The 14,592-nt window shown below is 47.1% G+C and overlaps 1 protein-coding gene across 7 annotated transcripts in view; it reads right to left on the reverse strand.

Annotated features, from left to right (window-relative positions):
* The window catches only part of CAMTA1 (calmodulin binding transcription activator 1), a 1,525,397-nt gene that overhangs the window by 1,033,167 nt on the left and 477,638 nt on the right, over positions 1–14,592 (reverse strand). For all 7 annotated transcript variants that reach the window (XM_033922054.1, XM_033922049.1, XM_033922047.1 and 4 more), the window contains one exon: positions 4,505–4,640. In XM_033922054.1, the coding sequence (XP_033777945.1) occupies positions 4,505–4,640 (136 nt within the window). The remainder of the gene's footprint in view (positions 1–4,504; positions 4,641–14,592) is intronic.

Raw genomic sequence — 14,592 nt, forward strand, 5'->3', positions numbered from 1 at the left:
ACGAGCAACAACGCCAACCTGCTACTCGCACCAGCGTCGGCTCTCCCTCGGATGGCACTTCCGGGTCCTGCGCCTAGGAAAGGGACGCCAGAGGGAGAGCCGATGCAGGCGGTAAGTCTGCAATGCTGCTCGCACCAGGAAAGTTATTGAGGTATGGGGGAAGGGAAGGGGCACCTGCGGCATGGGGGGGGTCGCCCCCCGGGCGCCTCTTACCCTCGCTACGCCACTGATCGGGACCCGTATTAAAATAGCACAAGTTGGAGGTAAAAATACTACTCCTAATCATTTCTATAGCGCTACTAGAGATACACAGCTCTGTACACCTTATCCCCCCCCACCCCCACCCCTTTTACAAAACCGCAAAAGCGGTTCTTAGCGCAGGCCGGCGTACTGAATGCTCCGCACCGGTCGGGAGCAGCACAGAGAATTCAGCGCACCAGCTTATGCTTAAATCCGCTTTCACGGTTTTATAAAAGGGGGGGTTGGAGGGGGTATATGCAAATAAAAACTTCTCTGTCCCTGGTAGACTCACAATTTATTGATAGCCCATGTTGAAAATCCTCCCCCTTACGACACAATTTGCACTTGGTGCACCTACTTTAGGTGATCTTTTAAGAATTACCCTCCTACCATGTAAATTTCAAACACTATTTTTATTTTCATCAGGTTACGATATTATTATTCTAGGCAACAAAAATAAAAGAAAGTTATGTCTCTCCTGGTAGCAACTGAAACACAAAATAATAAAATCTATTTGATGCAGCTTTTATTGCCAGAGAGTACACAATTAATGTGCAAAATAAAAACAAAGAAAAAACCCCAAACAAATAGTCTAACTTAAAACTTGAGCCCCAAAGAACAATACATTGAGCTCAACGGTCTGCTTTGCTCGGATCTATTCATCCTCAGCTAAAATACCAGAGGTGCAGTACGAGAAGAAGAAAAACAAAATATATTGCTTTTTCTGGGGTAACTAACTGGTAATTATCGCACCCCTTGCTATATCGAGAATGCATGATCTACAAGTAATATCCAGACTGCCTGCTAGACTGGTTCACACAGTAGAGCACAGACCGAATGTGATTCAGTAGTGGCAAGATAATAAGATAGGGTAACCCCTGGACAATTTGAAAGCAGCGTTTTCACATTTGCACAGCCAGAATTCAATCTTCTCACGTACCGAACACACATAACATCAAACGGAAAGTTTCCTCTTGCGGTTGATTCTTCATGAGCAATTTGCACAGCTAAGAAATGAACACTTTTCATCTGGTGTAGCAATTACAACAATGAATAGAACACGATTACCGATGCCCCCGTTATTACGTTTCAACAGTCTATCGAAAATTTGCATGCATATTATTTGAAGGGATTGTTTGCCCGTGAATTTGCATTCCATCGCTTTAACCCGTAGCGCTTTGCTCTCTCCGTAAGATCCCCATTTGGGGCCATTTCATGTTGCGTCTAACATTCTCTCTCGAGGTTGTCTACGGAACATTCGCTGCCCTTTGGATTCAGCAGCTGTGTGGGCGCCGAGGTCATTTCAGCGGGAGGTTCAGCAGCCGGCCTTTCACGCTCCTGCACAGCCCCCTGCTAACCGCCGACGCCGTGTAGGACCAAAACACACTCATTCCTCTAAAGGTCGGATTCTGTAAACGGCACTGAAATCGGCAGCCGCCTACAAAAAAAAGGCAACGGCCATGTGTCCATCACACTTAGGCGCTGCTTAAAGAATTGCGATTTCTGTCCCTAACCACGCCTTCTTTGACTTTGGGCGCCTTGCTGTAGATGCGATTGCGATGCCTATTCTAGCAGGCACCACCCGGCACATGCAATTTTTTAACGAGTTTTTAATTGGCTTTCAACGGCACGGTCAATTACTATGCCGATTAAAGCAATTAAAACAATCAATCAAGTTAGGCAGTGGTAGGGCGTCTTATTACCGCTTAACGTACGGTCTCCTGGACCAGCGCCTGGGTCCATGGCGCCTAGCGGCGTCTAGTGATGGCAAAACCCGGAAGTGGGCATGTTTAAGGGCAGCGCCGGCCTTCGGGCATCACAAGGCACCGCTGACTGCGATTCTGCAAGGACCTTAGATGCCGGAAATGTAGGCCTGAAAAACCCTGGCGCCTAGGGTCCTTGGTAGCCGTGATTCTGTACGCGACGCCTGTCTGTGATTTGGCACGCAGTAGGCGCCAGTTTCGTAGGTGCCCGTCGCGGCAGGCGACGCTTACAGAATCAGCCGCAGAATGTCTTTCAAAGCTTCAGATGCAGAATTACACTTCATGACCATTATAAATGTGTACATATACATAGGATAATTGATTATGATATAAACGTGTCTGTATTGAAAACCATCTAAAAAACTCCCACAATAACTCTGTATTGTAACACCATTACAGAAGCTCACGTATTGTACCACCATTACAGAAGCTCGTGTAAACCGCTCTGAATTGACTCCCCAGTCATTAGTAGCGGTCTAGGAGCTTGTAAATGCAAAAGTAAACCCCTGCAAACAATATAGGAGTGATATTCAAAGCCATTTCACTAGGCAGAAGAGGTTCTCACTAAGCAAGCCAATGAAAAACCTAGCTACATATTCAGTGCACAAGTCAGCCAGCAGCAGTCAACATTTAAAGAACTGACCGCTGCTGGCTGAATATATTAACTGTATACAAATTTAGCCACACTTGCATACCTTAGCACAGGGTAGATACAATAGGCAAATATCTTATGGAGCAGTCAAATAATCCAGGAGGGAGAGTTTTTGGCCAGTCCTGGTTTCGAACTTCTATCCCAAGTCGGTGTGCTAACTGACATCTCTAATTCTACTCATCGAAGTCAGTGAATGCTGCTCCTATTATCAATGTTCCTTCTAAGCTGTGCAGGAGTCCTCCAACCTCATTCCTGCCATTGGGAGGTGATGTTTCAATATCACGTTTTCAATCACTAGGGACAGGTAGGTCTGGAGTCCTGCAGAACTTGCCTGTCTCTTGCTGTTGAAAATGTGCTATTGAAATAGCTCCCCCAGTGGCAGGAATGAAGGTGGAGGACCACAGCTATTTCGGTGGTAGGTTGCATCCTTTTGGAACAAATTACCTGGCCATTTGTGGATGAGTAGTAGATCGCGACAGTTTTAAGAAATGTTTAAAAACACATGTATTTATGAAAGCTTTTTTGTGTGTTTTAGGAAACACATCAACCTTCTCGCCAAGGTGTAAATGGATGAACACAGAGGGCCTCTAATTAGAAAATAAAGGGTGTAAAACAAACTAAGTTGAACAAAACACTCTCAGATGGTATATCACTAGCACCACAACACAAGCCAGAAGATCATTTCTAACGGAGGAAAAAGCCTCAGACAGGGGCCCTCCCACCTCCACAATGGTGGAATGGCGGTGGTGGAGCGTTCACTTCACTGGCTAAAAAACCTCCTTTGAATGAACCAAGCACTGTGCTCTATTGGATTTAACTTAAAAAAATATATATATTGTTAATTATAAGGTAGATGAAAAATTCAACTTATCTTGTCTTTCTTTGATCGGTACACCTATTTTTTTAAAGTTAAATCCAATAGAGCACAGTGTTTGGTTCATTCAAAGGAGGTTTTTTAGCCAGTGAAGTGAACGCTCCACCACCGCCATTCCACCATTGTGGAGGTGGGAGAGCCCCTGTCTGAGGCTTTTCCTCCGCTAGAAATGATTTTCTGCCTTGTGCTGTGGTGCTATTGATATAACCATCTGAAACACCGCATTTCATTATTGTAAAAGTGTTTTGTTCAACTATTGTTGGTCTTTACAACATCTGAGGGGTTTTTTTTGCTGTAAAACAAACTAAGGCCAGTACTGGGCAATCCTGCACGGTCTGTGTCCCGTATATGGTGATTTGGTTTGGGATGAGCTTTGATAGAGCTCCAGTGACAGAATGGTTAGGATAGGCTAGAGTGGGGCGTCCATGGCAACTCCAGCAGTGGGAGAACCCGGGTGGACTTCTATGGTCTATTGCCCAGAAATACTAAAGAAAAGACAATTTAACCATGAATATACAGTATAATGAGTGTGACCATTGGGCAGATTGGATGGACCATTCAATATATGTATATGCAAATACTATATGAAGGGACCTTTGCTATATAGTAGCATATCTGGATTGTTGACATATAGCAGTATATTTGTAATGTTATCACTGGCTATTGGTGATGTTGTTTCCCGTGAATGTATTGTATTTTGGAACCTACTAGGCTTAGGTTGGCTACAAGTTTTTAAAATAAATCAATGCCTATCAAGTATCAGGACAAAGTTGTCATAAATCCATTACTGGCCCAAAATCTCCCTCCTGAACTGGGTACCTGGGTATCTTACAGTCCTACAATAGGAAGCCTGCAGAGTATGCTATAAGAGCCTTCTTTCTCTCCCCAACCTATATAGGTACAAATGATATTTGATTGGTAGCTCGGGAAGTCGCATCTTAAAAACAGAAGAAAAATAATCACTTTCTTCCCTACCTCCACTCCCTGAACCTTCAGTTTCATGTGGTCTTCCCGTGTCGTTTTCCCATCTTTCCTCTTTTTCCAGCAGTATCCATCCTTCCTGTATTTCACCTTCTTCCTGTTGTAGAGGATCATGGAACCATTCTGTGGCCTGAAACCAAAATGAAATTTATTGAAACCGGACAAGAAAAAAAATAAAGAAATAAAAGAAATACACAGTAGACTCTCGGTTAACCAGCACCCATGGGGATTGATAGATGCCGGATAAATGTAGTTTCTGGTTGTTGCGAGTTCTGGTTAATTGAATTCCGGTTAACCGAGAGTCTACTGTAAAACAAGAAATGGAGCACCAGCGGGAGTCATTAAGAAGGCTGGCCCAACCACTGGTCAATAATAGGCAATTGCCTAGGGCAACAACTTCTGAGGGGCAGTACAGCACAGCATGAGTCAAAACAAAACAGATCTTCAAAGCTACAAATTCAAGGAGCCACCAGTATGGAGAATGGAAACACCTACATATACAACGCAAAGGATTTAGGTTCAAAACAAATTTATTGAAGACAAGCAATAATTACAATACGATAAACAGCAAAACAGGCACCATAGGCAACAACCAAACTCCTACAGTCTAGGAACTATAGCCATCAAACACAGTTTAGTGGAACAATACAACCCCACCCCTCCCATTGATCCCCATTTGCCAATACAAGCAACCCACTTCTGCACACCACCCCCAGACAAGCTGTCAAAGGCCTAGGCTTGTAAAGTCCCCAAAGTCGGTGAGGGCAGTGAATGTAGGTGTATATGGGAGGTACCACCAACCCAACATATAGACATCTATAAAAACAAACAAAGAATACACATCAGTACCAGGGTATGTAACTTGTATTTACCCCTATTGGGGGTTAACAACTCTTAGTAACCTCATAAGAAGATATTACGCCCTCCCCCCCCAAAAAAAAAGAAAGCCCTAAAAGCAAAGAATTTAAAAGTCTGATGTCCAGTTCTTCATCTTTACAGGATTGTTGTAGGAGAGGTGGTGGGATGATCACGATTTAAATTTATCAAAATCTTAAGGGGGGAGGGGCTAAGGCTGAATATTCGCCTAGGTTGTCCAGTACCCTTGCATTGGCCCTGGTCAGCGACAGAAAAATAATAAAACCTCATTTCCCCCCCCCACCCCCCATTATTCACAGGGTTACCTTGATGTTTTAAGGTCTGTAATGTATTGACTCATTTTTCAGGAGTAGCTCAAGGTGAGTTTGGGTCGATTTGGTTTATTTATATCCCGCCCTTACCCAGGGCGGGTTACAAAATTACATCCAAAATCAACAATAAATTACATCATTACAAAAATGCATGCAAAATTGACAATACGTACACACTAGAGAATGACACAGTGACAAAATTCATCACCGTTCCCATCCCGCGGATAGCCACGGGAAACCATCTTCATGTCATTCTTTAAGGAGAGAGGGAAGAATCAGAGTATGAATGGCCATAACCACTGACCCACAAGCTTTGCTTTGAAGAATGCTGGTGTAGAAGGACTGAGGTTGAAATAGACACTACAGAATGACAGTCTCTGGTATCCAGAGCAGATATTGTGATGTCATAATGCCTCATTCCACCAGTGCCTAAGAGCCAATCACATCAGTGATGTCACAATGGCTTCGTTATCCTTGGCTCACATAAGAATCAGAGTATGAATGGCCACAACCACTGACCCTCAAGCTTTGCTTTGAAGAATGCTGGTGTAGAAGGAATGAGGTTGAAATAGACACTAGAAAATGACATGGGATTATTTCCCGCGGTTATCCGCGGGGACGGGAACGGTGATGAATTTTGTCACCGTGTCATTCTCTAGTACACGCACAATGCAAGACATTATTAACACCACAAAGCCAAAACACAAACAATAAAATACATAGGCAACCAGCACCTTACTGTCATCATCTCTTCCTTATTAACAACACAGTCTCATACCCTGTATTTCATTTGGCAAAAAATGATGCCGTTCAAGCAGTCTTTTAAAATTCTGCATATTCTGTTGCCGGCGAATGTACTCAGGGAGACTGTTCCATTCCCTAGGCCCTATGCAATAGAATATACTAACCCTAGACATTGTTAGCATCAGCTCTTTTACGGATGGAATTTGCAGCTCTAATTGTTCTGCAGATCGAAGCGGACGAGATGGAACACGTGGCAGAATGCTCTCAACTAGAGAATCCACGCAACAATACACTCAATGAATATGCCAAAAATCCTATAATAGTAACAACAAAGAGGCACAACCAGTCACAACAGGGTTTGGATGGGGGACGCTCAGAATAAGTAATGGTACTAGCCTGAAGCAACTCCACTGAAGAAGTAAAGGGCGCTCTCAGTGTGAACCATCAGCAATGGGAGCAAAAGCTCCGATGCTTCACTTCCGGGCTGAGGCGGGAAGCCTCCACCACCACACCATCATTGAGCCCCCTATGTGTATGTAATAATGAAAACACCTACAATAAGGCCCTAAATAAATAATGTAATCCAAACAAACCCGTGAGCAATTTAAACTCAAACGGTGGAGATACAAACTGAGCGACCCCCACACAAACCCTGCCAGCCGAAACCCGCCAAGCTAACTACAAAGCAAAATCAAACCCTAATTAAACTAAATCAAAATTATACTTATCCAAACCAAACTGCCACAATGAAAGCGCCAGGAGCCGAAGTTCAACCAAGCTGGTTTCGGGGAGGAGCCCTTCTTCAGGAACCAGCCCCCGACCGCAAACCAAAAACAAAAAATGAAAAAAACGCCGAAAACAAAGCGGGACGGCTGGAGGGAGGGGTGACCGGGCGGGAGAGCACCCGCGCTTAAAAGGCGGACCAGGAATTACGTCACACACAACCCAACCAATCATACAGGACGCACAACGCGTCCTAAATCACTCATACAGGGGCGGGACAAAGAAAAAAGCCCCAAAACTAAAAAGAGAACACAGCGAGTTCCGTACAGTTATTCACACCCAAACATGCAAAAAACCACCCAGCACAGAAAACCTACACGAAAACACGGCACCCAGAAAGGATGGACGGGAACCCTATATAATGGTGTTCCACTCCACACTTTCATTAAGGCCATGGGGAACAACAGCTTGAAGTTGGAAAATCCAATATTGTTCCCTAAGATTTAGCTGAAATTGTTTATCCCCCCTGAAGTCCCAGGGAATTTGCTCCAGCACGAACCATGTGAGATCAGTAAACTGATGGCCAACTTCCAGACAATGAGGCACCAGAGGGGCGGCTAAAGATGCCGTTCTGATCCGACTCCTGTGTTCTTGAAGTCTTGTCCTGATCTTTCTACTCGTGCGCCCCACGTAGTGAAGCGCACAAGGACAGATGATAATATATACCACCCAAACAGAATCACAGGACGTTTGGGATCTAAGATGGTAAATGCGCTGCGTCCGGGGATGTTGCCATTGAGAAATGGATAAAGAAGACGCACACATGTCACAATGGCCACATGGACCATGCCTCCCCCCGGTGACAGCTCGGCCTTTAGTCGATAACAATTCCTTCAAATTTTTTGGACGGGAGAAAGCAATGCACGGAGCCTGGTTAAAAATGGAATGATGGTCCAAAACATGCCAGTGCTTTCTCACAATGCCGGCTACCTGGTGAGCTTGGTCAGAAAATGAAATGACACACACCTGCTGTTCCATGGGCGGCCTAATGGCAGGAGCCCGCAGAAGCTCAGGATTGGCATAACGAGCTCTGCGATAGGCTCTCTTGATGGTCCAGTCTGGATAACCGCGTGCCTTAAAGCGCTGCCATAACAGCTTGGCCTGAGTTCTGAACTCCCCTAGTGAGGAGCAGATTCGGCGGATCCTGAGAAATTGCCCCACAGGCACTGATTGACGCAGCCTGGCAGGATGACAGCTGGTGAAATGAAGATATGAGGTACGATCGGTAACTTTCCGAAAGACCGTAGTGACCAAACGCCCACCGGACTTGCTGACCATAGTGTCCAAATAGGTGACCCTGGCACCATCCACCGTAGCGGTGAACTTCAAGTGTCTATCCAATGTATTCAACCAGGTAAGGAATTCATCAAATCTGGCCTTGGTACCAGTCCACACCAGGAACACATCATCGATGTACCGGAGCCATGTACCAATATCCGACATCCACATAGATGGATATAACAGCTGTTCTTCGAAATTCGTAACATAGAGGTTGGCCACACTAGGGGCCATGGCCGTCCCCATGGCTACCCCGTGGGTCTGCAGATAAAATTCCCCTCTTACTTCGAAGAAGTTCCGCTGTAAAACCAAGGTAGCCAATTGCATTAGAAAAACCTTGGTTATACGATGATGGAAAAGCCCTTCAGATAACTGTTGTTCCACAATCTTCAGGGCCTCAGTCTGAGGGATATTGCAATATAGGGCTTCCAAATCCATAGTAACCAAAAGGTCGGTGTGTTGGACCTGGATGGACTCAATTTTATTCAAAAAATTGGTGGTATCCAATACAAAGGAACGTGCCTGGGCAACCCTGGGTTTCAGGAAGTGATCGACCATTTTGGACAGGGGCTCAAGAATGGTCCCACAAAGGGAGACTATGGGCCTACCCGGAGGGTTGGAAAGTGTTTTATGAATTTTGGGTACCGTGTAGAAGCGAGGGCTGCGACTGGGAGGTTGGGATAGATATCTGGCTTCGGATTGAGTAATGATATTGTCCAAGAGCGCCTCCTGAACCAAGTTTGCTATTTCCATACGCAAACCGGGAGAGGGATCCCTCTCCAGTTTAGTATACCAGTCCGCGTTGGAAATGTGAGTCGCCACCTGGGCGTCATATTGGGCAGTGGACTGAACAACCACCGCCCCGCCCTTATCGGCGGGTTTAATATCCAAGTCAGGGGCGTTCTTGAGAGCCTCCAGAGCAAGCCGTTGGCCCTTAGTAATGTTGACATAATGATGGGTAGAACGTGCATTCGGGAGCTGGTCTATATCACGTAGAACCAGGTCCCGAAATACTTTGATGTGAGCATCAATAGGCCCCGGGGGGATCCAATGGGATTTGACCCTGAAAAGGGAATCATCCCGGGAGCCCTCCTGAGTAGAGAAAAACAGCTTGATCTGGAGGCCCCGGACAAACCGTGCCATATCCCGATGTGCAGTAAACAAATCTAAAGCAGTGGTAGGAACGAACGAAAGCCCCTTCTCTAATAATTGAGTCTGTGCTTCAGAAAGAGGAACCCCTGATATGTTGACCACTAGGGACCCCTCGCTGCCTGCGAGCGGGTCACTGGGATGTTTTGCACTGTATTGCGGTCCGGGTAGCCCCTGCGGCCCCGAGACCGTCTTCTTGGACCTCTTCTGGATCCCCGACCTAAAAAACGCGCTGACCCCATATAAGAACTACGTCCACTGGAATCACTGTTGGAGGAACTGTCCTCCGACGGGTAAGTGGGGTAGGTGTTAACCTGCTGTGCTGCAGCGGAAGAGGAAGACCCCTGGGGCTGCATCCAAGCATACACATACCCGGATGCGTAGTCCTCCGCATCCCTGTGAAATTTATTGATTTTCCCCTGTTTGATCTTGCTACGATATTGTTCATGAAACGCCTGTAAATCAGGCAAACATTGAGCAAACAGTGGAGATGTATTGGGATCAGTGGTTAATTTGGTCTGTATCTCAACACTTTGTGCCTGAACCTCTTGAGATACTTCCTGGATGGTGTCAATCAACAACCCCATCAGATCCAAAGAGCACTTGTTGAGAATAGCAGCCCATTTATGGAGAAAGGGGTCCCTATTGGTGAACATACCAGGGGGTTTGTGAACCCGCAAACCCCGCGGAATGTAGTGATTCTTTATATACTCCACCAAAGACATACTGTGTAAATCCAACTTAATTAATTCTTTTTACCCATTAATTCCAACTTAATTAATTCGTTCTACCCATCATTATGTCAACATTACTAAGGGCCAACGGCTTGCTCTGGAGGCTCTCAAGAACGCCCCTGACTTGGATATTAAACCCGCCGATAAGGGCGGGGCGGTGGTTGTTCAGTCCACTGCCCAATATGACGCCCAGGTGGCGACTCACATTTCCAACGCGGACTGGTATACTAAACTGGAGAGGGATCCCTCTCCCGGTTTGCGTATGGAAATAGCAAACTTGGTTCAGGAGGCGCTCTTGGACAATATCATTACTCAATCCGAAGCCAGATATCTATCCCAACCTCCCAGTCGCAGCCCTCGCTTCTACACGGTACCCAAAATTCATAAAACACTTTCCAACCCTCCGGGTAGGCCCATAGTCTCCCTTTGTGGGACCATTCTTGAGCCCCTGTCCAAAATGGTCGATCACTTCCTGAAACCCAGGGTTGCCCAGGCACGTTCCTTTGTATTGGATACCACCAATTTTTTGAATAAAATTGAGTCCATCCAGGTCCAACACACCGACCTTTTGGTTACTATGGATTTGGAAGCCCTATATTGCAATATCCCTCAGACTGAGGCCCTGAAGATTGTGGAACAACAGTTATCTGAAGGGCTTTTCCATCATCGTATAACCAAGGTTTTTCTAATGCAATTGGCTACCTTGGTTTTACAGCGGAACTTCTTCGAAGTAAGAGGGGAATTTTATCTGCAGACCCACGGGGTAGCCATGGGGACGGCCATGGCCCCTAGTGTGGCCAACCTCTATGTTACGAATTTCGAAGAACAGCTGTTATATCCATCTATGTGGATGTCGGATATTGGTACATGGCTCCGGTACATCGATGATGTGTTCCTGGTGTGGACTGGTACCAAGGCCAGATTTGATGAATTCCTTACCTGGTTGAATACATTGGATAGACACTTGAAGTTCACCGCTACGGTGGATGGTGCCAGGGTCACCTATTTGGACACTATGGTCAGCAAGTCCGGTGGGCGTTTGGTCACTACGGTCTTTCGGAAAGTTACCGATCGTACCTCATATCTTCATTTCACCAGCTGTCATCCTGCCAGGCTGCGTCAATCAGTGCCTGTGGGGCAATTTCTCAGGATCCGCCGAATCTGCTCCTCACTAGGGGAGTTCAGAACTCAGGCCAAGCTGTTATGGCAGCGCTTTAAGGCACGCGGTTATCCAGACTGGACCATCAAGAGAGCCTATCGCAGAGCTCGTTATGCCAATCCTGAGCTTCTGCGGGCTCCTGCCATTAGGCCGCCCATGGAACAGCAGGTGTGTGTCATTTCATTTTCTGACCAAGCTCACCAGGTAGCCGGCATTGTGAGAAAGCACTGGCATGTTTTGGACCATCATTCCATTTTTAACCAGGCTCCGTGCATTGCTTTCTCCCGTCCAAAAAATTTGAAGGAATTGTTATCGACTAAAGGCCGAGCTGTCACCGGGGGGAGGCATGGTCCATGTGGCCATTGTGACATGTGTGCGTCTTCTTTATCCATTTCTCAATGGCAACATCCCCGGACGCAGCGCATTTACCATCTTAGATCCCAAACGTCCTGTGATTCTGTTTGGGTGGTATATATTATCATCTGTCCTTGTGCGCTTCACTACGTGGGGCGCACGAGTAGAAAGATCAGGACAAGACTTCAAGAACACAGGAGTCGGATCAGAACGGCATCTTTAGCCGCCCCTCTGGTGCCTCATTGTCTGGAAGTTGGCCATCAGTTTACTGATCTCACATGGTTCGTGCTGGAGCAAATTCCCTGGGACTTCAGGGGGGATAAACAATTTCAGCTAAATCTTAGGGAACAATATTGGATTTTCCAACTTCAAGCTGTTGTTCCCCATGGCCTTAATGAAAGTGTGGAGTGGAACACCATTATATAGGGTTCCCGTCCATCCTTTCTGGGTGCCGTGTTTTCGTGTAGGTTTTCTGTGCTGGGTGGTTTTTTGCATGTTTGGGTGTGAATAACTGTACGGAACTCGCTGTGTTCTCTTTTTAGTTTTGGGGCTTTTTTCTTTGTCCCGCCCCTGTATGAGTGATTTAGGACGCGTTGTGCGTCCTGTATGATTGGTTGGGTTGTGTGTGACGTAATTCCTGGTCCGCCTTTTAAGCGCGGGTGCTCTCCCGCCCGGTCACCCCTCCCTCCAGCCGTCCCGCTTTGTTTTCGGCGTTTTTTTCATTTTTTGTTTTTGGTTTGCGGTCGGGGGCTGGTTCCTGAAGAAGGGCTCCTCCCCGAAACCAGCTTGGTTGAACTTCGGCTCCTGGCGCTTTCATTGTGGCAGTTTGGTTTGGATAAGTATAATTTTGATTTAGTTTAATTAGGGTTTGATTTTGCTTTGTAGTTAGCTTGGCGGGTTTCGGCTGGCAGGGTTTGTGTGGGGGTCGCTCAGTTTGTATCTCCACCGTTTGAGTTTAAATTGCTCACGGGTTTGTTTGGATTACATTATTTATTTAGGGCCTTATTGTAGGTGTTTTCATTATTACATACACATAGGGGGCTCAATGATGGTGTGGTGGTGGAGGCTTCCCGCCTCAGCCCGGAAGTGAAGCATCGGAGCTTTTGCTCCCATTGCTGATGGTTCACACTGAGAGCGCCCTTTACTTCTTCAGTGGAGTTGCTTCAGGCTAGTACCATTACTTATTCTGAGCGTCCCCCATCCAAACCCTGTTGTGACTGGTTGTGCCTCTTTGTTGTTACTCAACTAGAGAATGACATGGGGGAAAAAACCTGTCCCCGTCACCGGACCACCGTCCCCTTCACCGCCCCATCCCCATCCCCGCCGTCCCCTTCACCGCCCCGTCACAGTCCCCGCAGCATCCACCTTCCCTCTCGTCACCTCACCGCCCTTCAGCGGCCCGAGAATCTCCCTCCCTCCCCCTTACCTTCACGGCGCGTTAGTAAAGAAACTTAAGGGAGGGAAGGCGCGCGGTCACCGATCGCACGCATCCCCCTCCCTACCTATGGCCAAATCTATCTCCCTCCCTCCCCCTTACCTTCACGGCACGTTAGTAAAGAAACTTAAGGGAGGGAAGGCGCGCGGTCACCGATCGCACGCATCCCCCTCCCTACCTATGGCCAAATCTATCTCCCTCCCTCCCCCTTACCTTCACGGCGCGTTAGTAAAGAAACTTAAGGGAGGGAAGGCGCGCGGTCACCGATCGCACGCATCCCCCTCCCTACCTACGGCCAAATCTATCTCCCTCCCTCCCCCTTACCTTCACGGCGCGTTAGTAAAGAAACTTAAGGGAGGGAAGGCGCGCGGTCAACGATCGCACGCATCCCCCTCCCCACCTACGGCCAAATCTATCTTCCTCCCTCCCCCTTACCTTCACGGCGCGTTAGTAAAGAAACTTAAGGGAGGGAAGGCGCGCGGTCACCGATCGCACGCATCCCCCTCCCCACCTACGGCCAAATCTATCTCCCTCCCTTCCCCTTACCTTCACGGCGCGTTAGTAAAGAAACTTAAGGGAGGGAAGGCGCGCGGTCACCGATCGCACGCATCCCCCTCCCTACCTACGGCCAAATCTATCTCCCTCCCTCCCCCTTACCTTCACGGCGCGTTAGTAAAGAAACTTAAGGGAGGGAAGGCGCGCGGTCACCGATCGCACGCATCCCCCTCCCCACCTACGGCCAAATCTATCTCCCTCCCTCCCCCTTACCTTCACGGCGCGTTAGTAAAGAAACTTACTGAAGCTGGCGAAGCCTGCCTGTGCCTGCAAGTCGCATGTGTGCGGGCAGAAGCTTCTTCTCTGGCGCAACTGCATAAAGCCATTACAGGACCAGCATAAAGCCTCATCAGTGATGTCACAATGGCTTCATTCTCCTATGCTTGGCTCATGTAATAACCTAAGAATTGTCATCCTGGGACAGACCGAAGGTCCATCAAGCCCGGTATCCTGTTTCCAGCAGTGGCCAACCCAGGTCCCACGTACCTAGCTAGATCCCAAGTAACAAAGCAGATCCTATGCTGCTTATCCTAGGAATAAGCAGTGGATTTCCCAAGGCCATGTCAATAATGGCCTATGGACGTCTCTTTTAGGAAATGATCCAAACCTTTTTAAACCCCACTAAGCTAACTGATTTCACCACATTCTCTGGCAACAAATTCCAGAGTTTACTTTATAACATTTTATTGAAGGAAACAAATAAA

Source organism: Geotrypetes seraphini, chromosome 15, assembly GCF_902459505.1.
Source record: "Geotrypetes seraphini chromosome 15, aGeoSer1.1, whole genome shotgun sequence".
Classification (NCBI taxonomy): Eukaryota; Metazoa; Chordata; class Amphibia; order Gymnophiona; family Dermophiidae; genus Geotrypetes; species Geotrypetes seraphini.